The sequence below is a fragment of the Sorex araneus genome, chromosome X, assembly GCF_027595985.1.
Source record: "Sorex araneus isolate mSorAra2 chromosome X, mSorAra2.pri, whole genome shotgun sequence".
NCBI lineage: Eukaryota > Metazoa > Chordata > Mammalia > Eulipotyphla > Soricidae > Sorex > Sorex araneus.
The window spans coordinates 158,747,739-158,768,385 of record NC_073313.1 but is presented as its reverse complement, the minus strand read 5'-3'; the positions used below and the strand labels follow the sequence as shown (position 1 = coordinate 158,768,385).

The window sequence follows — 20,647 nt, the reverse complement described above, 5'->3', positions numbered from 1 at the left end:
TTATTGTTTTTTTGCTTTTTGGGTCACACCTGGGGATGCACACGGGTTACTCCTGGCTCTGCACTCAGGAATTACTCCTGGTGGTGCTCAGGGGACCTATGGGATTCTGGGAATCGAACCCGGGTCGGCCGCGTGCAAGGCAAACGCCCTACCCACTGTTCTATCGCTCCAGCCCCTGTTCTTCACTTTTTATTTTTTATTTTTTGCTTTTTGGGTCACACCTGGCGATGCACAGGGGTTACTCCTGGCTCTGCACTCAGGAATTACCCCTGGCCGTGCTCAGGGGACCATATGGGATGCTGGGATTTGAACCCGGGTCGGCCGCGTGCAAGGCAAACGCCCTACCCGCTGTGCTATCTCTCCAGCCCCTGTTCTTCACTTTTTAAAAAAATTAAAAACAATTTTTTTGGGGGGCTGGGGTGATAGCACAGTGGGGAGGGTGTTTGCCTTGCATGAGGCTGACCTTGGCAATCCCATATGGTCCCCTGAGCAATGCAGGAGTAATTCCTGAGTGCAGAGCCAGGGGGAACCCCTGAGCATCGCTGGGTGTGACCTAAAAAAACTTAAAAATATTTTTATTTTATTTTATTTTATTTTTTTAAAAATTGGTGTTTTATAAAATGTTGCTTATTTTATTTTTTAAATTGAATCACAGTGAGATAGTTACAAAGTTGATTGGGTTTCAGTCATATCATGTTCTAACACCCGTCCCTTCACCAATGTACATTTCTCGCCAACAATGCACCCGGTTTTCCTCCCATCCCCCACCCTTGCCTGCCCTGAATGTCGCTCTCTCTCTCTCTCTCTCTCTCTCTCTCTCTCTCCCTCCCTCCCTCTTTCCTTTTGGGCCTATGGTTTGCAATACAGATACTGAAAGGTTATCAGTATATGCCTTTACCTACTTTGAACCCTCAGCAGTCAGTTCCTGTCCAAACTGATCATTTCCAACTATTGTCATACTGGTCCGTTCTCTATGCAAATTGCCCTTCACCCCCAGATACTCTTGTGGCAAGCTTCCAACTCTTCCCCCCATTTTTTATTTTTTTGCTTTCTGGGTCACACCTGGCGATGCACAGGGGTTACTCCTGGCTCTGCACTCAGGAATTATTCCTGGCGGTGCTCCTGGGGACCCTATGGGATGCTGGGAATCAAACCCGGGTCAGCAGCGTGCAAGGCAAACGCTCTCCCCCCTGTGCTATTGCGCCAGCCCCCCAACTCTTCCCTTTCTTGAGTTTAAGGATGCTCATGGGGTCACTCCTGGTGGTGCTCCGGGTGCCAAGTCTCCCACATCACGCAGCCTCTTACATTTCATGTGAGGACTGCTGGGTTGTCCAGCCGTTTTAGTTCTGAGGAACTTTCATTCTGCTTTCCATAGAGACAGCATCGATTTGCATGTCCACCCTCCACGCCTGAAGTCACTCTCCCGCGTTTTACCTCTCCCTGTCATAAGATTCAGCACCGCTGGGCGGGTGCCAGGTGGCCCTGTGCTGTAGGTTTGGGTGCATTTCCTGGTGATTAAGGGGACCAGACACGTTTGCATAGGCCTGTTGGCCATGTGATTGTACGTCTTTGGACAAAGGTCCTTTTGATTCCTCCGCCGATTTTTAATTAATCCCCGGTTGCAATCACCCCAACACACACATCCACGGGTGTGGGGCGAAACTGAAACTCAAGGCTGACCCAGGTTCTATCCCTGGGTCCCTATGGGGCCCCGTGAGCACCTCTAGGAGTAATTCTTTTTTTTTTTTTTTTTTTGCTTTTTGGGTCACACCTGGCGATGCACAGGGGTTACTCCTGGCTCTGCACTCAGGAATCACTCCTGGCAGTGCTCAGGGGATCATATGGGATGCTGGGAATCGAACCCCGGTCGGCCGCGTGCAAGGCAAACACCCTACCAGCTGTGCTATTGCTCCAGCCCCACTAGGAGTAATTCTTGAATGCAGAACCAGGAGTAATCACTGAGTATCTCTGGGTGTGGCCGCAAAGCAGCAAAAGAATCCGTAAAAGCAAAGTGAAGAAGGGGCGTCCAGGCGGAGCCTGATAGGCCAGGTGGGGACGGGGCCATATTAGGGCGGGACCAGATCGGGGCGGGCGGGGCCAGATTGGAAGCATAGCCAGATGGAGGCGGGACCAGGTAGGGGGCGGAGTCACAAGGGCGGGGCCAGATCCGGGCTGTGTCCGGATTGGAGGAGGCGGAGTCAGATCCGGGGGCGGGGTCGGCGCAGGGGGCGGGGCCGGCGCGAGCTGCGCGGCCCCGGGTCAGGAATCCGACCCCGTTGCCGGGGTAACGCGACAACACGCCGCGCCGCTGCGGCAGTGTGAGAGTGAGGACTGAGCCGGTCTTGAGCCCGAGGCTGCGTCTGAGATGGTGAGGGGAGCAGGGGATGGAGTGTCCTTCCTGATGGGGCCTGCGTAGAGGTCAGGTGCGCCCGAGCGTGGGGGAGACCCCCGAAGGAGACGAAGTGCGGGGCGCGGTGGTCCTGAGCCGGGCCGGGTCCCCGCGAAGCCTGGCCCGGGTTGCAGACCTCCGGCTGGGCCGAGGCTTTCCGAGCAGGGCCGCCTGAGACACACTCAGAACTCAGTCTGCTCCGTGCGGGCTTCTGGGACCCGAGGCTGATGCGGATCCAGTGCCGGGCTGGGAAGGGGACAAGAGTTGTTGGGAAGGTCCGACCCGATGGGAGGTGGTACTGTGCAGAAGCGGAACTGCGTGGGGGTGGTCCTGTGCGGAGGCACTGTGCACAGGTGGTATTGTGCGGGAGGCACTGTGCAAGGTGGTACTGTGTGGGAGGCACTGCGCACAGGTGGTACTGTGCAGGAGGCACTGTGCAAGGTGGTACTCTGCACAGATGGTGCTGTGAAGGTGGTACTGTGCACAGGTGGTACTGTATGGGAGGCACTGCGCACAGGTGGTACTGTGCAGGAGGCACTGTGCAAGGTGGTACGCTGCACAGATGGTGCTGTGAAGGTGGTACTGTGCACAGGTGGTACTGTATGGGAGGCACTGTGCAAGGTGGTACTGTGAAGGCAGTACTCTGAACAGTTGGTACTGTGCAGGAGGCACTGTGCAAATTGGTATTGTGAAGTGGTATGTGACAGGTGGTACTGTGAAAGTGGTATTGTGCACAGTGGTGCTGTGAAGGTGGTAGTGTGCACAGGTGGTGCTGTGAAGGTGGTAGTGTGCACAGGTGGTGCTGTGTGGGAGGCATTGTGTACAGGTGGTACACAATGTGCAGGAGAAACTGTGAAAGGTGGTACTGTGCAAGGTGGTACTGTGAAGTAGGCACTGTGCAAGGTGGTACTGTGAAGTTGGCACTGTGCACAGGTGGTACTGTGAAGGTGGCACTGTGCAAGGTGGTGCTGTGAAGGTGGCACTGTGCACAGGTGGTACTGTGAAGGTGGCACTGTGCAAGGTGGTACTGTGAAGGTGGCACTGTGCACAGGTGGTGCTGTGAAGGTAGCACTGCGCACAGGTGGTGCTGTGTGGGCGCCCACACGGCCACGCAGTCCCCGTGGCCAGCGCGCCAGACAGTGCTCTGCAGGTCAGGCGGACACGAGTGTTGGACCTTCCCCTCCAGCCGCTGAGCCCGCCCGGCATCCTCAGCTCTGCCTCCACGGTGTCCGGCAGGGCCAAGGCCAGGACTCGCTACCGCACCAAAGCCCAGAGCTCCGAGGTGGATGAGTGCCTCTTTGGAGGCGTCAAGGTGACCTCCCGCCCTCCTGCCCCCGCGCCCAGGGGCTGCCCCAGGGCTGGGGCCGGAACCAGCTCACATCCGGACCCCTGTCGCTGCCGCCCCTCCCCTGCGCCCTGGCAGTGGTTGTGTCTGGCCCTCCTGGCATAAGCGGGCGCTCAGCTGCGGGCGCAGGGTGCACCTGCTCCAGGGAACCCAGAGGGCCGGGACTGGGGCCAGCCGCTGGGGTGCACATGGGCCTTGCGGGCAGCAGGGGGCGCACATGAGCTACGCCCGCAGTGGACGAGCTGGACTCCCGCGGTGGCCCGGCCTGGACGGCCCCTTCCCAGTCCTGCCCTGGGAGCCCAAAGGAGTGGCGTCCATCTCTCACCTCGCCTCAGCCAGAAAGTCCCTCCGAACACTGGCCACTGGCAGGCTCTGCCTCCCTGCAGCTCGGCGTTGAGCTGGAACCGGGTGGGGTCCTTCGGGGAGGAGGCCAGAGCCCACCTGAGTGGACACATCTGGGTCCTGCTGGTCACCCAGGGAGGGGCCAGGCGTCCCTGTCTCCCGGTTCCCCTGGGCCGTGTTCTCAGAGGGCCGTGGGCACGGCCCCGCTGCCCTGTGGTGGCCGTGAGGGACAGCGGTCCTGTTCCCCGCAGCCCGTGGCCCAGAGTGACAGCCCCATGGTGCTGCTGCGGGACAGGAGGACCGTCCGGAACCCCCTCGCCACGCTGGGCCACAAGCCGGAGACCATCCGGCTCATCACCCGCGACCTCGTGCGGGAACTCATGTGAGCGCGGGCTGACCCCGAGGAAGATGCCCTGAGAGGCCACTGCCCGGCTGGGTGGCCGCTGGCCTGGGCCATCTGGGGGGAGGGCCATGCTGCCCAGGCTCTGCCCGAGTGGTGGCTGTGGGCTGCGGGACCCCCTACCTGGGCCCAGCACCCCCCCAACTCCACTCCCGTTTTTACGAGCCGGTTTCACTTCCTGCCTGGGCTGCGTCCTGAGCAGTTATGGGCCCCGCCCCAAGCCTCTCTCCTCCACCCCACGAAGGCCGAATGCCGGACATGGCTGTAATCATCATAATTAGCCGCAGGTTTGTGGGCTGCGTCGGGCTGGGCAGCTGGAAAGGGGCCTCAGACCCGGCTCGGAGGGGACGGCTGCTGTTGCTGGCGATGTTAATTAATATTTAGGTTCAAAGCTTCCGTCGGGGCGGGGAGGGCCGCTGTGCGCCCGGGTTCTCACCGCCTCCCTGCCCGGGGCCCAGCAGGCGTCTGTCCTCCGTGTCACGCGGGCACTGGCCCCGGGACCCACCAGCCCAGCTGGCCCAGGGCACCTGGTGGGGGCAGTGTCTCGGCCTGGCCACGGAGCAGAGGTGGGTGGTGTCTCTGTGGCCGGCAGGGGTGTCCTGAGCGAAGGGATGGACCCTCCAGGGGCACCGAAGGGGAAACGGAAATGTAGGAAGAGTCCCTGAAGTGCTCCTTTATCTCTGGGGTCTGCAGCCCCGAGCCTCAGCACAGCTGTGTGGGGCAGTGCTGAGCCTGGGGGCAGCCCGGGGCCACTCCCAGCACGCCTCTGTGCCCCGGTCAGCCTGTGGGGTCACTCTCAGCACGCCCCTGTCCCTGGCCAGCCTGGGGTCACTCCCAGCATGCCCCTGTCCCTGGCCAGCCTGGGGTCACTCTCAGCATGCCCCTGTTCCCCTGTCCAGCCTGGGGTCACTCCCAGCATGCCCCTGTCCCTGGCCAGCCTGGGGTCACTCCCAGCACGCCCCTGTCCCTGGCCAGCCTGGGGTCACTCTCAGCACGCCCCTGTCCCTGGCCAGCCTGGGGTCACTCCCAGCACGCCCCTGTCCCTGGCCAGCCTGGGGTCACTCCCAGCATGCCCCTGTCCCTGGCCAGCCTGGGGTCACTCTCAGCACGCCCCTGTTCCCCTGGCCAGCCTGGGGTCACTCCCAGCACGCCCCTGTCCCTGGCCAGCCTGAGGTCACTCTCAGCACGCCCCTGTCCCTGGCCAGCCTGGGGTCACTCTCAGCACGCCCCTGTCCCTGGCCAACCTGGGGTCACTCTCAGCACGCCCCTGTCCCTGGCCAGCGTCCCCACCAAGGACCCCTCTGGCAAGTCCCTGATCATCAGCCCTGAGGAGTTCGAGCGCATCAAGGGGGCGTCTACCGTGCAGACCAGGGAGGAGCGGGAAGCCCAGGAGCTGGCGCTGCAGAAGGAGAAGGACCGGATGCTGGTAGCCACTGGCCACAGAGGGTCTCCTGCCTGGCCCACAGAGGGTCTCCTGCCTGGCCCACAGAGGGTCTCCTGCCCGGCCCACAGAGGGTCTCCTGCCCGGCCCAGAGAGGGGTCACCTGCCCGGCCCACAGGGGGTCACCTGCCCGGCCCAGAGAGGGTCACCTGCCCGGCCCACAGAGGGTCTCCTGCCCGGCCCAGAGAGGGGTCACCTGCCCGGCCCACAGGGGGTCACCTGCCCGGCCCAGAGAGGGGTCACCTGCCCGGCCCGCGGGGGGCTGGCTGGGTCTGGCTGGCTCTGTGGGAGGGAGGCAGGCGCGGGCTGAGCTCTCCCGCCCGGCCCCAGGATGCAGCGACCACCCGGAAGAAGGTCATGCAGCAGCGGGAGATGGTGTGGCGGGGCAGCCAGGCGCGGAGTGCGCTGGAGGAGGAGGCCCAGGAGCGCGCCCGCGGCCTCCTGCAAAGGGCCGGGCAGCAGCGCATGGAGCAGGAGGAGGAGCTCAGGGAGATGAACCAGGTGCTGCCTGGAGAAGGCGGCAGGGCTGGGGGGAGACGGGGCCGGGAGGGCTGGGGCAGGGCCGGGGAGGGGCACGCGGGCAGGAGACAGTGAGGGCTGGCCTGGGGGGCAGGGTGGGGGGCTTTGGCAGGTCCTGACCTCTCTGGCTTCTTCCCTGACCCATTGGGGGTGCAGCGGTGCGGGCAGGGGTCCTGGCGGTGGCATCAGGCGGTGCCCCTGGAGGAACCCGGCCAGTGCCACCCCACTCCGCACGGCTCCACCCCGGCCGGCCGCAACCGCCCTCTCAGAGCAGCCCCGGCACCTCCGAGCGGGGTCCCAGGGGCCCGTGGGCCAGGGTCTCCTGGGAAGTGGGGGGCGAGGGAGGTGAGCGCAGGTTCTGGGCCGGCAGCTGCGGGGTAGGGGGAAGGGGTCCCAGCGAGCCTGTGCCCCCAGATCATCCTCAACGCCAAGTGCCACGCCATCCGCGACGCCCAGATCCTGGAGAAGCAGCAGATCCGGAGGGAGCTGGAGGCCGAGGAGAAGCGGCTGGACCAGATGATGGAGGCCGAGCGCCAGAAGTCCCTGCAGCGCGAGGAGCAGCTGCAGCAGCGGCGCCGGGAGGAGAGGCTCCGGTACGCCCGGCCCTGCCGCTCTGCGGGCCGCTGAGTGCTCGGGGCCGCCCCTGTCGGTGCTCCGGGCACTGTGTGGCTGCCGGACTCAGCCGGACTCACCATGCAGGGTCTCTCCCAGCCCCAACTTCCTCCTGTGTCCTGGGGTCCCTGTGCTGGGCCTCACCCGGGGCAGCAGGGAGTGGGGCCCACAGAGCCGGGGCCCAGGGCAGCAGGGAGGGAGCCGCATGTGACCTGGGCGAGCGTGAGACGGGGCCAGCCCCGACCCTGCAGTGGTCACTGAGGCCTGTCCACCACCCCCAGGAGCCAGCGGCACATCCTGGAGCAGATAGAGCAGCGGCAGGAGGAGCGGTCACTGCTGGGGGAGCGGCAGGAGCAGGAGAAGGAGCAGCTGCTGGCCCACATGGACAGGCTGCTGGCCGAGGACCTCAAGGTGAGCACGGGGTGCCATGGCGTCCCCGACAGAGCCACACACGCACACGCACACGCAGAGAGACACACAGACACATGTAAACACAGACACACATGCACACACGCACAGAGACACACAGAGACACATGCACACGCACACACACAGACACAGGTACACGCACAGACGCACAGATACACACAGATACAGACATGCACAATGCACAGAGATACACAGACACAGATACATGCACAGACACACAGATACACACAGATACAGACATGCACACATGCACAGACACACAGACACACACATGCAGAGACATACAGACACAGGCACATGCACACACTCACACATGCACAGAGACACACAGACGAAACAGACACATAGACACACACAGACATACCACAGACACTGACAGACACAGACACATGTACAGACATATAGGCGCACACAGACACATGCAAACACACAGACACACAGGCACACATGCACAAGCACACAGACACATGCATAGACATGCAAAAGGACACAGACACAGATACACACAGACATACACAGACATACATGCATATAGACACAGACACACACACACATAGACATAGACACACAGAGACACAGAGAAACATGCACTTAGACACACATGCACATAGACACAGATACAGGTGCACACACTGACACGCACACGGACACAGACACACAGACACACACACATACAAGCACACAAACACACATGCACAAAGACATAGAAACACCCCTGCACATAGATACACAGATATGCATATACAGCACACATAGATACACATGCACAGACACATACAGATACACACATAGATGCACACACAGATACACACGCATAGATACACAGACACACACAGATACACATGCACAGACACACACATAGACAGACACATGCACAGGCTCCACACAGACACATAGATTCATCATCCCACACAGACACATTCATAGACAGACAGACACACATGCACAGACACACAAAGACACACATCCACAGACACACAGACATACAGACTCACACACACATTCACAGACACATTCACAACACACGCAGACACACGCAGACACACATGCACAGACACACACAGACACACACAGACACACACAGACACACGCAGACACACATGCACAGACACACACAGACACACACACACTCCCGTGCACGCACTCCCTGCGCGCAGGACCTGGAGCTCAGGCGGCAGCACAAGCTGCAGCTGCAGGCCGAGATCCGGCGCGTCAACGAGGAGACGCAGCGGCAGAAGGCGCTGCTGCAGGAGCAGGAGAAGCTGGCCGACGAGATGGTCATGGAGTTCACGCAGAAGAAGCTGGTGCGGCCCTGACGCGGGGGCTGGGGGCTGGGCTGGCGCGCGGGGGGCTTGGGGTCCTGGTGGGCCGGGCTGGTGGGGGTCTGCGGGGGTCCTGGTGGGCCGGGCTGGTGGGGGTCTGTGGGGCTCCTCGTGGGCCAGGCTGGCAGGAGTCTGCAGGGGTCCTGGTGGGCTGGGCTGGCGGGGGCTTCGGGGGTCCTGGTGGGCCGGGCTGGCAGGGGGCTGCAGGGGTTCTGGTGGGCCGGGCTGGTGGTGGGGGGTCTGCAGGGGTCCTGGTGGGCCGGGCTGGCGGGGGCTTCGGGGGTCATGGTGGGCCGGGCTGGCGGGGGTTTGCAGGGGTCCTGGTGGGCCGGGCTGGTGGTGGGGGGTCTGCGGGAGTCCTGGTGGGCCAGGCTGGCGGTGGGGGGGGGTCTGCGGGAGTCCTGGTGGGCTGGACTGGCAGGGGGGCTACGGGGTTCCTGGTGGGCCAGGCTGGTGGTGGGGGGTCTGCGGGGGTCCTGGTGGGCTGAGCTGGTGGGGGTCTGCAGGGGTTCTGGTGGGCCGGGCTGGTGGGTAGGGGTCTGCAGGGGTTCTGGTGGACCGGGCTGGTGGTGGGGGGTCTGCAGGGGTCTTGGTGGGCTGGGCTGGCGGTGGGGGGTCTGCGGGAGTCCTGGTGGGCCGGGCTGGCGGGGGGCTGCGGGGGTCCTGGTGGGCCAGGCTGGCGGGGGTCTGCGGGGGTCCTGGTGGGCCAGGCTGGCGGGGGTCTGCGGGGGTCCTGGTGGGCCAGGCTGGTGGTGGGGGGTCTGCAGGGGTCCTGGTGGGCCAGGCTGGTGGTGGGGGGTCTGCAGGGGTCCTGGTGGGCCAGGCTGGTGGTGGGGGGTCTGCAGGGGTCCTGGTGGGCCAGGCTGGTGGTGGGGGGTCTGCAGGGGTTCTGGTGGGCCAGGCTGGTGGTGGGGGGTCTGTAGGGGTTCTGGTGGGCCAGGCTGGTGGTGGGGGGTCTGCAGGGGTCCTGGTGGGCCAGGCTGGCGGGGGTCTGCGGGGGTCCTGGTGGGCCGGGCTGGCGGGGGGCTGCGGGGGTCCTGGTGGGCCGGGCTGGCGGGGGGCTGCGGGGGTCCTGGTGGGCCGGGCTGGCGGGGGGCTGCGGGGGTCCTGGTGGGCCGGGCTGGCGGGGGGCTGCGGGGGTCCTGGTGGGCCGGGCTGGCGGGGGCTGAGGTCGCAGCCCCGTGGCCGTGGCCCTCCCGCAGGCTCGGGAAGCAGAGCTGGAGAAGGAGCAGCAGCACGTCCGCAGGGAGAAGGAGAAGGAGATCGCGCGCCTGCGCGCCCTGCAGGAGAAGGCCCAGGACTACCGGGCGGAGCAGGTGCCCGCTGCCCCCGTCCCGGGCCCGGGGAACTCACCCCGGCCCCTCGCATCCCCTCACGGCCCCTCACGCCCGTCCTCCCAGGACGCCCTGCGGGCCAAGCGCAACCAGGAGGTGGCGGATCGCGAGTGGCGGCGCAGGGAGAAGGAGAAGGCGCAGCGGAAGCTGGAGACGGAGGAGCAGCTGCGCCAGACCCGGCTGGACCAGATGGCGTCCAAGGAGCACGCGCGGGCCGTGCAGGTGCACCAGGACCGGGCCGAGTTCCAGAGCATCCTCAGGTGGGCCGGGGCCCGGGGAGGTCAGGGGGCATCAGGGGGGGCCGAGCGCGGCTGTCTGGGAGCGCGTGGTGGTGTCTGGGCCTACCCCGGGCCTGCCCTGGGCGCTGAGCTGCGGCCCCTCCCGCGCTGGTCCCGCAGGATGCAGCGGGAGCAGGTGGAGCAGGAGCGGCAGGAGGAGGCGCGGCGGGCCGAGACGCGTCGGCGGCACGCGGATGAGGTGCGCAGCCAGGTGCGGGAGCAGCAGCAGCGGCAGGTGCAGGCCCGCGTGGATGCCTTCGAGGAGGGCCGGCGGCTGCAGGAGGAGGCCCAGCGCCGCAGCCAGCACATTGCCGAGCTCAGGCGGCAGAAGCTGCAGGAGCTGAGGTGCGGGCGCGGGGGCTGGGGGCTTTGGCGGGAGGGCACAGCCCCCGGCCGTGCCCTGACCCGCCCCGTGTCCCCCCCAGGGCCACGGGCCTGCCGGAGAAGTACTGCGTGGAGGCCGAACGCAAGGCCAAGATCCTGGCGGCCCCGTCCTGAGTGCGGCCCCCCGGGCCCCATTAAACCCCTCGAGCCCCCTCAGAGCGGCTGTGTCCTTTTTTTTGGCTTTTTTTTGGGGGGTCCCACCCGGCGATGCACAGGGGTCCCTCCTGGCTCTGCACTCAGGAATCACCCCTGGCGGTGCTCAGGGGGATCGAACCTGGGTGGGCCACGTGCAAGGCCAGCGCCCTCCCTGCTGTGCCGTGGCTCCAGCCCCGGGGCTGTGTCCTTGCTCTGGGGGGGTGGGGGACGGGGGGGTGGCGATAGAGGCAGGTCCTGGCCTCCCATGACCCCCGCCCCGTGCTCCCGTCGAGTTTGTCCCGCTGGCTTCAGAGGCACCGTGGGGGGGGCACGCCTCTGACTCAGCCACCCCCCCCCCCCCCGGGAGCTGTTTGAACTGAGCGCCTTTCAACTGCAGGCAGGGCCGTGTCCTCGTCCCGCCCCTCCTCCCCGACCCCAGCCCCAGCACCCCCTCCCCCCCAGCTGCCTCCTGGTGGGGGGCTCACCTTCCCACAGCCCCGCAGAACTTTCCAGAAGCCCAGGCACCCCTCGGGCAGAGCTGGCCGCCCTTCTCCCCCGACAAGCGCCCCCATTGCTTGCGAGCCGGAAGGACCCTGAGGGGGACAGGGCTGCCCGCCCACCCCCAGTGCCCCTCGGGCCACCTCCCCCCTGGGAGTCTGCCAGCTTCCTCGCCCACGTCAGGGCTGTTGACTCGCCCGGTTACAAGGGCCCGGGGCAAGAGTCGCCTTCCCGGCAGGGAGAGTGGGCAAGCGGCTTCCCCCTCAGTCCTCACGGCTTCCTGCTGGCCACCCTCAGCCGTGGGCAGGGGCGGGGTCAGCGGGCCACCTGCCGGAAGTCCTGGTCTGGGGTGCAGAAGCGGGGCCCGAGGCCTTTCACATGGCTGAGTCCCCCACATCTGCCCGTGCAGTGGGGCAGCCCGCAGAGCCCGTGAGACGTGGGCGCAGTGCCCCTGAGGGTACGGGTGCTGCAGGGACCTTGGGACGCGGGGTCAGGCCTGGACAAAGGCGACTTGCAGGGTTTGGGGCCTGGTCTGGTCAGCTGGGGGCCGGAGGGGTAGGGGGCCTTCCCCTGGGGAGACCCTGAACTTCAGGTTCTGGGAGGCATGAAGGGCAGAAGAGGGGGTGATGGCAGGTGTAGGGCACCCCAGGACTGATGGCATCCTCAGCAGCATTCCTTCCCACCTGGCCTGGAGGCCCCAGGACCTTTGCACCTGCCACAGATGACATGACTCAGGGCCCCCTCATGCAGCCCTGACTCAGTGGGCCGAGGGGTGTCCTCCAGCAGCCCCTGAAGACTTGGTCACAGCGGGCGTTAATTGCTGTCAGTAAAAGCACTTTGATCAGCTCCCGATGAAAGGGGCCAGTTCAAAGACAGCAGACAGGACTCTGGTGGCTCAGGTGACAGGGGACGCTGGAGTCCAGACGAGAAGTCTGGGCGCGAGCCAAGCCCAGGCGGACTTGTCCCTTCTGCGGCCCACCAGTGCCGCTTCCTCCTGCTGGGGTCACCTCCCCGAGTGACAGCGGCTGGGCTGGCACGGGATGGAGTGGGCGGGGAGCGGGAGGGGCAGCGGCCCTGGGAAGGGTGTCCCCGGCGGTGGGTGGGGCTCGGGGCTCCCTGCCAACACCCCTTTGTAAAGAACCAAGCGGTGACTCCTCTTTGCAAGGACCCATGCGCGGGGCGGCCCCTGTGTACCCAGACCCGGGCTCTGCACCCCCGAGGCCGCCCAGACCCGGCCGCCCAGACGTGAGCGCCAGGGCCGGAGCCTGGTGCTGAGTCTCCGGCCGCCCGCCCGCTGCCTCCTGCTCTGGGGCGCCCGAGACCCCCTTGGCCGCGGGAGAGGAGCTGGAGGGAGGAGGCCCTCCACCTCAGCCCATCCTTTTGTCCCTTCTCCAGCCCCACCCACCTGTCACCACTTCCAGTCCGCTTCCCAGCGATGTCCCGGCAACTGGAAACAAACAGCTGGGCCGGGCGGGCGGGCCGGGCGGGCCGGGCTTAGTGGAGGCCGCGAAGGCCCAGACCCGCAGCTCCTGCCTGGCTGGCCACGCACCCAGCGGCACACGAGGGAGATTCGCCTTCTGCTAACTCAAGGCTCAGTCCTGAGGGACTCATGCACATGGTCTCTGCCCACATGCATGCACACGTGTGCAGGTAAACGTGCACACACATGCCACATGCATGCCCACACATGCACGATGCGTGAACATGCATACACATGAGCACACCCACACACGCCATGCGTGTGCCCACACAGGTGCACATGATGCATGCATACGCATGCATGTTGATCACACCCCCACGTGCCATGTGCACGCCCACACAGGAGCACACGTGAGCACTCATGCGTGCACACACCATGCAAACATGCACACACCCAGGAGGGCCCTTGGAGCTCTCTGGCCCTGCAGGATGAGCCCTCCCGCTTCCTGGCTCTGCTTCTCCAGGCGGGACCCCGTCATGCACACGTGTGGTGAGTGCCCGTCACCAGTGTACTCCCGTGTGGGGGGCTGTGCATGTGCAAGCAGTGTGCAGGGGTGTGTCTGGGTGTGTGTCTGCACGAAGCTGGAGTGTGAGTGCGTGTGTGCGTCGGGCTGACGCGGGGTCTGCAGGGAGAGGCCTGGGAGGAGGCGGGCGCGGCTGTGCCTGTCTCGGGGATCGAGCTGCCCTGGTCCTTGTCCCCCTCCCGCCCTCCGTATCTGCCCGCTTCACTCAGAGCCTGTCCAGGACGTTGGGTCTCGAAAGCCAGCAGCTGCGTCTGAGATATTCTCTGCGACGCGTCTCCCCGGAAAAATCGGAAAATCCCCAGACCTTTGGAAGTCAGGGTTGGGTCACAGACCCCCAGCCGGGTCCCTCGCACCCTGGCACGTGGGAGGGGCCCCGTGGAGGCCCCTGAGCTTGCCCATTCTCTGTCCTCTGGGGCACTCTGCAGCCCAGTACCCGCCTGGGTCCCCGGGCCTTTATGCACCTGGAGAAGGAAGTGGGTGGGGAGTGTGGGAGGGGAGAGGGGCTGGGAGGAGCTGGCTGCGCCCGAAGCTGGCACCCACCCACGTTGCACCCCACCCCCAGGGCCTGCAGAGCTGGGGAGAGCCAGGTGGGGAGGCTGTGGCCTCTCCTGGGGTCCCAGGGCAGGGAGGCAGAGCTGAGGTCCCAGGGGCTCTCCAGGAACCCGATGGGGCCCTTGCAGGCTTTGGGGCTGGGCCCTGCACCCCCGACTGCCCTTCCCCAGGTCCCCATCCAGGTCAGCCCTGAGGGAGCCCCCGTCGCCCTCTGGCTGGGGACATGCCAGGGCCGGGCCAGGGGCCAAGCAGGCAGTGGAGCCGGATCTGGGGGTGAATTAGCTTCTGCCCCTCAGGCAGGGCTGTGTACTGGAAACGCTCCCCCAAACCTGGGGCCACCTATCCCCAGAGGGTGGACTCGGGAGTGGGGTCCAGCTGCTGGGGCTGACTCAGATCTCTGTACGGGCCTGGGTTTCCACAGCAGCTGGCCCGTGTCCCCCGGCTCCTGTGCCCCCCGCCCACCTCTCTCCCGGACGCCCCCAGCTCACGTCCCCCAGCTAGCCCCAGTGTGTGGCCCACGAGCTGTGTTCCCGGGCAGAGACCCCACAGAAGCCCCCGCTTCTGTCTTGGGGGCCACACCTGGCCGTGCTCAGCGCCTATCCCTGGCTGTACATGCCGGAATTACTCCTGATGGCGCTCAGGACTCGGTCAAACCCGGTGGTCCCTGCAAGGCAAGCGTCCACCCCGCTGTGCCACGGCTCCAGCCCTGAGTCCCTGCTACTGAGGGTCCCCACATTCCTGCGATGTCCCCTCGCTCCTGCCCCAACCTCAGAGGCCACCGTCCCACCTGAGTGGCCCTGGGGCCCCCCTTCCTGCAGCCTCTCCCAACCCTTACCAGCTGACCCCAGCCTGAGACCCTCCTGCCCAGGGCCGTTCCCCAAGGTCAGCCTTGCTTCCCCCTCCATAAAGTGGGGTAATGATCCCTGCTCCCCGGAGCGCGCGGGCACCCATAAACCCCACGCCAACACGCCAACACGGAAGAGGCTGCTGCCGCCGCTCCCCCAGGGCACCTGTTATTGTGGGGTGTGCAGGGCCCGGGATGCACGACGCCTGTGTGCTTCCTCGTCGCGGAGTTCCGGGGAGGGGGGCAGCCTCCCGCTCACCCTGACCCCTGCCCCCGGACCCCCACCAGCTCCCACCCAGTGGTGCGGCTGAGCCCCATGGTGGCCGCCCTGGTTTTGAGGCGCTTCTGGACAAAGACCCCCAAGTGGCCTCTAAGGACTCCTGGCAGAGTCTCCGTCTGGCCACCCGACTGCTTGCCTGGCCCTCACTTGGGCCTGGCCTGGACTTGGGCTGGGTGTGAGGCGAGGGACTCCTGTCACCCACATTCCCAGGGACCCCCACCCTCGCCTTGGGTGTGTGTGGGGCTCGTGTCAGGGCAGAGAGGAAGACCCCGACCCTCAGCCCAGGGGTCTCTGCAGGCACAGACGCCTGGGGTCGGGGGTGCTCCTGGTTCTTCCCTCCTGTGGCCCCGAAGCCTGACCATGGGGTCCCTGTGCTGGGCGGGGCTTCCGGGGAGGGGGTCCGGGTGCACGGGGGTCAGCGCTGCCCACGTCCTCTCCCCTTCCCCTTCGTCCTGGCCGGACCGGGGGGCTTGTGGACCTGCTCAGTGGGCCGGGGAGTCGCGGCCAGGCCAGCAGGAGGAAGAAGAGTTTAACAGGTGCCTAATTACTAGTCCCACTGGCCGCCCTGCGCCCCTCTGGACAGGGAAGAGCTTGGGTGCGGGCTGGGTAATGCCTGGGTTGGTCGCCCTGTCACCCCGCTAATTAGTGCTCCGGGGACTCCTCCCCAAGGCGGGGACCAGGCCCCCCCTCCCGTAGAAATAACTCCGGCCGTTCCCGGGCCGGGCACTCAGTACACCTTCCTGCCACCCCGGGCAGAGTCAGGCTCTCTCCCCTCCTCCGTCCACCCCCACAACACCGGCCCCCAGCCCGGCGCCGAGAGCCCAGCCATGGCAGACCGAGGAGCCTTCTACCTTCTGCTCGTGTGCCTGAGTCCAGGTAGGGCAGCCGGCCACGTGCCTCTGGGCAGGCGGGCGGAGGGATGGGCCGGCCCAGCTGGGGTCCTGCCAGGAGAGAGGCAGGCTGGGGGCGCCATCGCGGCGGGTCCACGCAGGCGAAGCAGCACCAGCTGTCCTGGGCACAGGGCGGGGAGGAGGGGTTTTGGGGCCCCGCTGTGGGCTGGTGAGCAGGGAGTGGTGGAGACAGGGAGCCCAGGGGTGTGCCGTGGGTGGGTGCTGGGAGCCAGCGTGCAGGATCAACTGTGCTTCCGGCAGGCGCCCAGGAGGCGGCTGGGGGCTGGGGGCCCTCCAGGTGGGGGCCGTGGGCGTGCGCCCCTACCTGCGAGGCCGGCAGCTCCGGGGGCTTCTGAGCTGAAAGGGGGGTGCTGCCCGGGGCACCCCTGGCGGAGCGAGCGGCTGCCGGGGTGGGGTGAGAGTGAGTTCCTGGATGGATGAGAAGAGCCGAGGCTGGGAGGAGGCTCAGGTAGAGGCCGGGCCAGGCAAGGCGCCCGGCAGAGCCAGTCTTCGCCTGGGCGGAGCTGCCCGCGGCCGGGTTCTGAGGGAAGCAGCCTCTCCAGCGGGATCCTTATCTCGGGAGCCGCAGCTGTGCCCCGCCGCGGGCTGCGGGCTGCGTCCCGTTACTTACAGCCGCGGCCTCCCGGGGCCGCGGCGGGGCAGCTCCCGGCTGGCGCGGACACGCGCTCCACCTGTGCAGGTCAGCCGCCTGCGCGGTCCCGGGCGGTGTGCACGCGTGTGTGTGACATGTGAGCGCCGGCAGGTCCGCGAGACTGTGGGCGCGTGTCTGTGGGGGGCAGGGGGCTCGGCAGGCTGGAGGGCGCTGCTGTGGCGAGGGAGGGGCCGGGAGCGCAGAGGGCGGGGGACAAAGGGCTCACGGGCTCGAGGGACGCCGGGCCGGGAGGGCTGGGGAGCCGGCGCACCTCCTGCCAGTCTCCAGGCCGACCGGTTGGGGCACGCGCTGGCTCGGGCACTGGGTGGGTGGCACAGGTCCTGGGGCTGACTCAGAGGGGCCAGGGCCGCAGCGGGAGGGGCCGCGCGGCAGTGCTCGTGTAGGCAAGGACGCGGAGCACGCAGTGTCCCACGCACGCACTGATGCAGCCGGACAGCACTGCCACACACACCCTCACATGCACCGCAGGCACGCACCCTCACCCACATATACTCACCTGTGCACACACCCACATATGCACAATGCCCAGTCACAGGACCATTCACACACCCACAGGGATACACACAGACCCATACCCAAAGTCAACATCTACACATACTCACCTCTACACACTCATGCACACACCCACAAAATACACACAGTAATATATACACCCTCCCACATACACAGTCATATACACCCCCGTGCACACAGTAATACATACACCCATATACAGTCATATAGAGTAGTATATACAGAGTAGTATATACATACACCACATACACAGTAATATATACACATATACACATATATAGTCATATACACACCCATACACACATACACAGTAATATATACATTCATACACATATAGTCATATACAGCCATACACATATACAGTCATATATACACCCATATATATAGTAATATATATACTCATAACCATATAGTCATATACAGCAATACACATATACATAGTCATATACACACACCCACATATTCAGTAATTTATACACCCCACATATACACAGTCATATACATAGTAATATAGTCTCAGTCTTTTACACACATATATATACACACACACTCATACACAGTCATATATACACATAGTCATATACACCCCACATGTACACAATCATATACACACACCTACTGACACACCAGCACAATCACAGTCATACACATGCACCTGCTCACACACCAGTACACACAATCACACAGTCATACACATGCATCTACACCTCTACTCAGTCATTCCCATAATATACATGCAGACACTCATGCACACCGCCCCCAAGGATCGGGCACACACATGCACCCCGGGTCCCCTGCTGAGCCCAGCCGTGTGTGCACTGTCCCACCTTTCTCAGCACTGCTGTCTGCTGTGAGAATCAACGGGGATGGCCAGGAGGTCCTGTACCTGGCGGAGGGGGACAACGTGAGGCTGGGCTGCCCCTATATCCTTGACCCCGAGGACTACGGCCCCAACGGGCTGGACATCGAGTGGATGCAGCTCAACTCAGACCCAGCACACAGGGAGAATGTGGTGAGTGTGGGCAAAGGCTGCGCCTCCGCGAGTCCCCTGGCACTCCCGGCTCAGCGGCTCAGCCTCCCTCCCTCTCCCCACACAGTTCCTGAGTTACCAGGACAAGAGGATCAACCACGGCAACCTGCCACACCTGCAGCAGAGGGTCCGCTTTGCCGCCTCGGACCCCAGCCAATACGATGCCTCCATCAACCTCATGAACCTGCAGGTGTCCGACACGGCCACCTACGAGTGCCGGGTTAAGAAGACCACCATGGCCTCTCGGAAGGTCATCGTCACCGTGCAAGGTAGGGGGGGCTCCCTGGGCGCCCCTCTCCAGACCGGGCGGCCGTCTCCGAGCCGGGCTCACTCTCCTGCTTCCCCGCAGCGCGGCCCGCCGTGCCCATGTGCTGGGCGGAGGGACACATGTCACAAGGCAATGACGTGGTGCTGAAGTGCTTCGCCAACGGGGGCACCCAGCCGCTGTCCTACCGCTGGGCCAAGATCAGTGGGCACACGCACCCCTACCGCGCGGGCTCCTACCACTCCCAGCACAGCTTCCACTCAGAGCTGTCCTACCAGGAGTCTTTCCACGGCGCCATCGGTCCAGGTGAGCACCTGTGGGTGGCTTGTCCGCACAGGGCACCGCCAGCTCCAGGGAGGGAGCAAACCCTCCCGGGGCGGGCGCCAGGGAAGCAGGACTGGTTGCAGCAGGCGCGCTGACACGCCCACCCTCTCAGGTATGAACAACGGGGACCTCCTGCTGAAAGGCGTGACCAGCGAGGACAACGGGCTGTACCAGTGCACCGTGGCCAACCACGTGGGCTACAGCGTGTGCGTGGTGGAGGTGAAGGTGTCAGGTAGGTGGGGCGGCTGCGCGCGCGGAGGGAGCCCCCAGCCGGCCCGCGCCTCCGAGGCGCCCGGCTGACGCGCCCCCTCTCCCCTCCGTCTCTCTTCCCGCTCCCCCTGCAGATTCCAAGCGCATCGGCATGATCGTCGGCGCCGTGCTGGGCTCGCTCCTCATGCTCGGCTGCCTCATGATGGGCATCTGGGGGCTGGTTTGCTGCTGCTGCAACGGCGGCGGCGTCGGCGGCGGCGCCCGCGGGGCCTTCGGCTACGGCGGCGGGGTCGGCGGGGTCGGCGGCGGGGCCTGCGGCGACCTGGCTAGCGAGATCAGGTAAAACCTGATGCATGCAGCATGCGAGGGCCGGGGGGCCGGCGCCCCGCCCTCCTCACCCCCGCCCGCCCGCCACCTGCAGCCGCGGAGCGCCGGGACCGCAGCATGCTCGCCTGCGCCACGCACGGCCCCTGCCCCGCACGCCCGCGGCCCCCAGCTAGATTGTACGCTCCTGGAGGGCAGGGCGCGTCCTCCCGTCCCGTGTCCGCGCCGGCCGCACTCCGGACGTGCTAGCTGACCAGCGTCCACAGTAGCGTAGAGCCAGTCACTTACTTTAGAGGCGAAGTAGGAATAAAGGTAGAACAGGTCTAGCGGTGCTAACGAGACTGCCCGGGAGGGAGAGGACGGAGGCAGGGCAGGAGGTGAGAGGCGGAGAGAGAGGGGAGAGGGGCGGGGCAGAGAGGGTCCAGGACTCGCCGGGACACGCGCCGAGGCCGCGGGACGCGCGGGGACGAGCCGGTCCGAGGATGCCCGCGCGCCGCTCGCCGGCGGCGGGGCAGGTGGGGCGCGGGCCCGGTTGTCGGGACCCGCTGTGCCCAGGCCGTGCCACGCGCGCCGCGGGAGCCGGCTCACCCGCGCCTGTTGTTTCCACAGAGAGGACGACGTGGCGCCCGGGTGCAAGGCCAGCGGGCGCGGCAGCCGCGTCTCCCAGCTCCTGGGGTACCCGACGCAGAACGTCCGCCGCTCCCGGCGCCGCCACTACGCGCCCCCGCCCTGCGGCGGCCCCGAGGACGTGGCGCTCGCGCCCCGCACCGCCGCCTGCGAAGCGGGCCCGGCTCCGGTCTACGTCAAGGTCCAGAGTGCCGAGCCCGAGTGCGCGCAGGCGCAGCTGCCCCACAAGGACGGGCTCCTGGTGTGAGCGCGCCGGCCCCGGCCGCGCCGCCTCGGGGACACGCGCCCGGGAAGGACGCGCGCTGCGGCGGGGACACGCGCTCGGGAAGGACGCGCGCTGCGGCGGGGAAGGACGTGCGCTCCGGCGGCACGCGCGCTCCGGCGGGGACACGCGCTCGGGACGGACGTGCGCTCCGGCGGCACGCGCGCTCGGACGGGACGCGCGCTCGGGAGGGGCGCGCGCTCCGGCGGGGTGGGGGACTCGCGCCCCGTCGCCGAGTGTGGGCGCAGTTCCTGGAGACGCGCAGAGCCTCTGCCGGTAGCCAGGGAGGGACAGAGAAAGACGGCGGCAGCCCCCGCGCTGGGCCGCGATTCGAGATGCGGGTGGAGACGAGGCGAGCGGTGAGCCCTTGCCGGGCCCCAGGGCCGGGAGGGCGGGTCTGCGGGAACTGCTGTGGGAGGACC

General features: G+C 65.6%; 2 protein-coding genes across 10 annotated transcripts; both read left to right on the top strand.

Annotated features, from left to right (window-relative positions):
* The first annotated feature begins 839 nt into the window (after nt 1–839).
* CFAP45 (cilia and flagella associated protein 45) lies at nt 840–10,948 on the top strand. 9 transcript variants are annotated; one of them, XM_055123414.1, is made up of 12 exons: nt 840–2,368; nt 3,576–3,701; nt 4,328–4,458; nt 5,758–5,902; nt 6,248–6,418; nt 6,851–7,029; nt 7,330–7,459; nt 8,635–8,781; nt 10,002–10,115; nt 10,200–10,393; nt 10,532–10,756; nt 10,837–10,948. In XM_055123414.1, the coding sequence occupies exons 1-12, from the start codon at nt 2,366–2,368 to the stop codon at nt 10,907–10,909; spliced, it is 1,638 nt and encodes a 545-aa protein (XP_054979389.1). In that variant the 5' UTR covers nt 840–2,365; the 3' UTR covers nt 10,910–10,948. The 9 variants fall into 9 exon arrangements, with proteins under 9 accessions (XP_054979389.1, XP_054979384.1, XP_054979386.1 ...); XM_055123409.1 differs by having other exon boundaries at nt 5,758–6,418; XM_055123411.1 differs by having other exon boundaries at nt 840–2,423; nt 5,758–6,418.
* A 7,013-nt stretch (nt 10,949–17,961) lies between these two features.
* Nucleotides 17,962–20,647, top strand: VSIG8 (V-set and immunoglobulin domain containing 8). Its single transcript, XM_004613774.2, has 6 exons — nt 17,962–18,195; nt 18,281–18,482; nt 18,563–18,784; nt 18,915–19,034; nt 19,147–19,351; nt 19,946–20,647. Exons 1-6 carry the CDS (start codon nt 17,962–17,964, stop codon nt 20,208–20,210), a joined length of 1,248 nt encoding a protein of 415 aa, XP_004613831.2. The 3' UTR covers nt 20,211–20,647.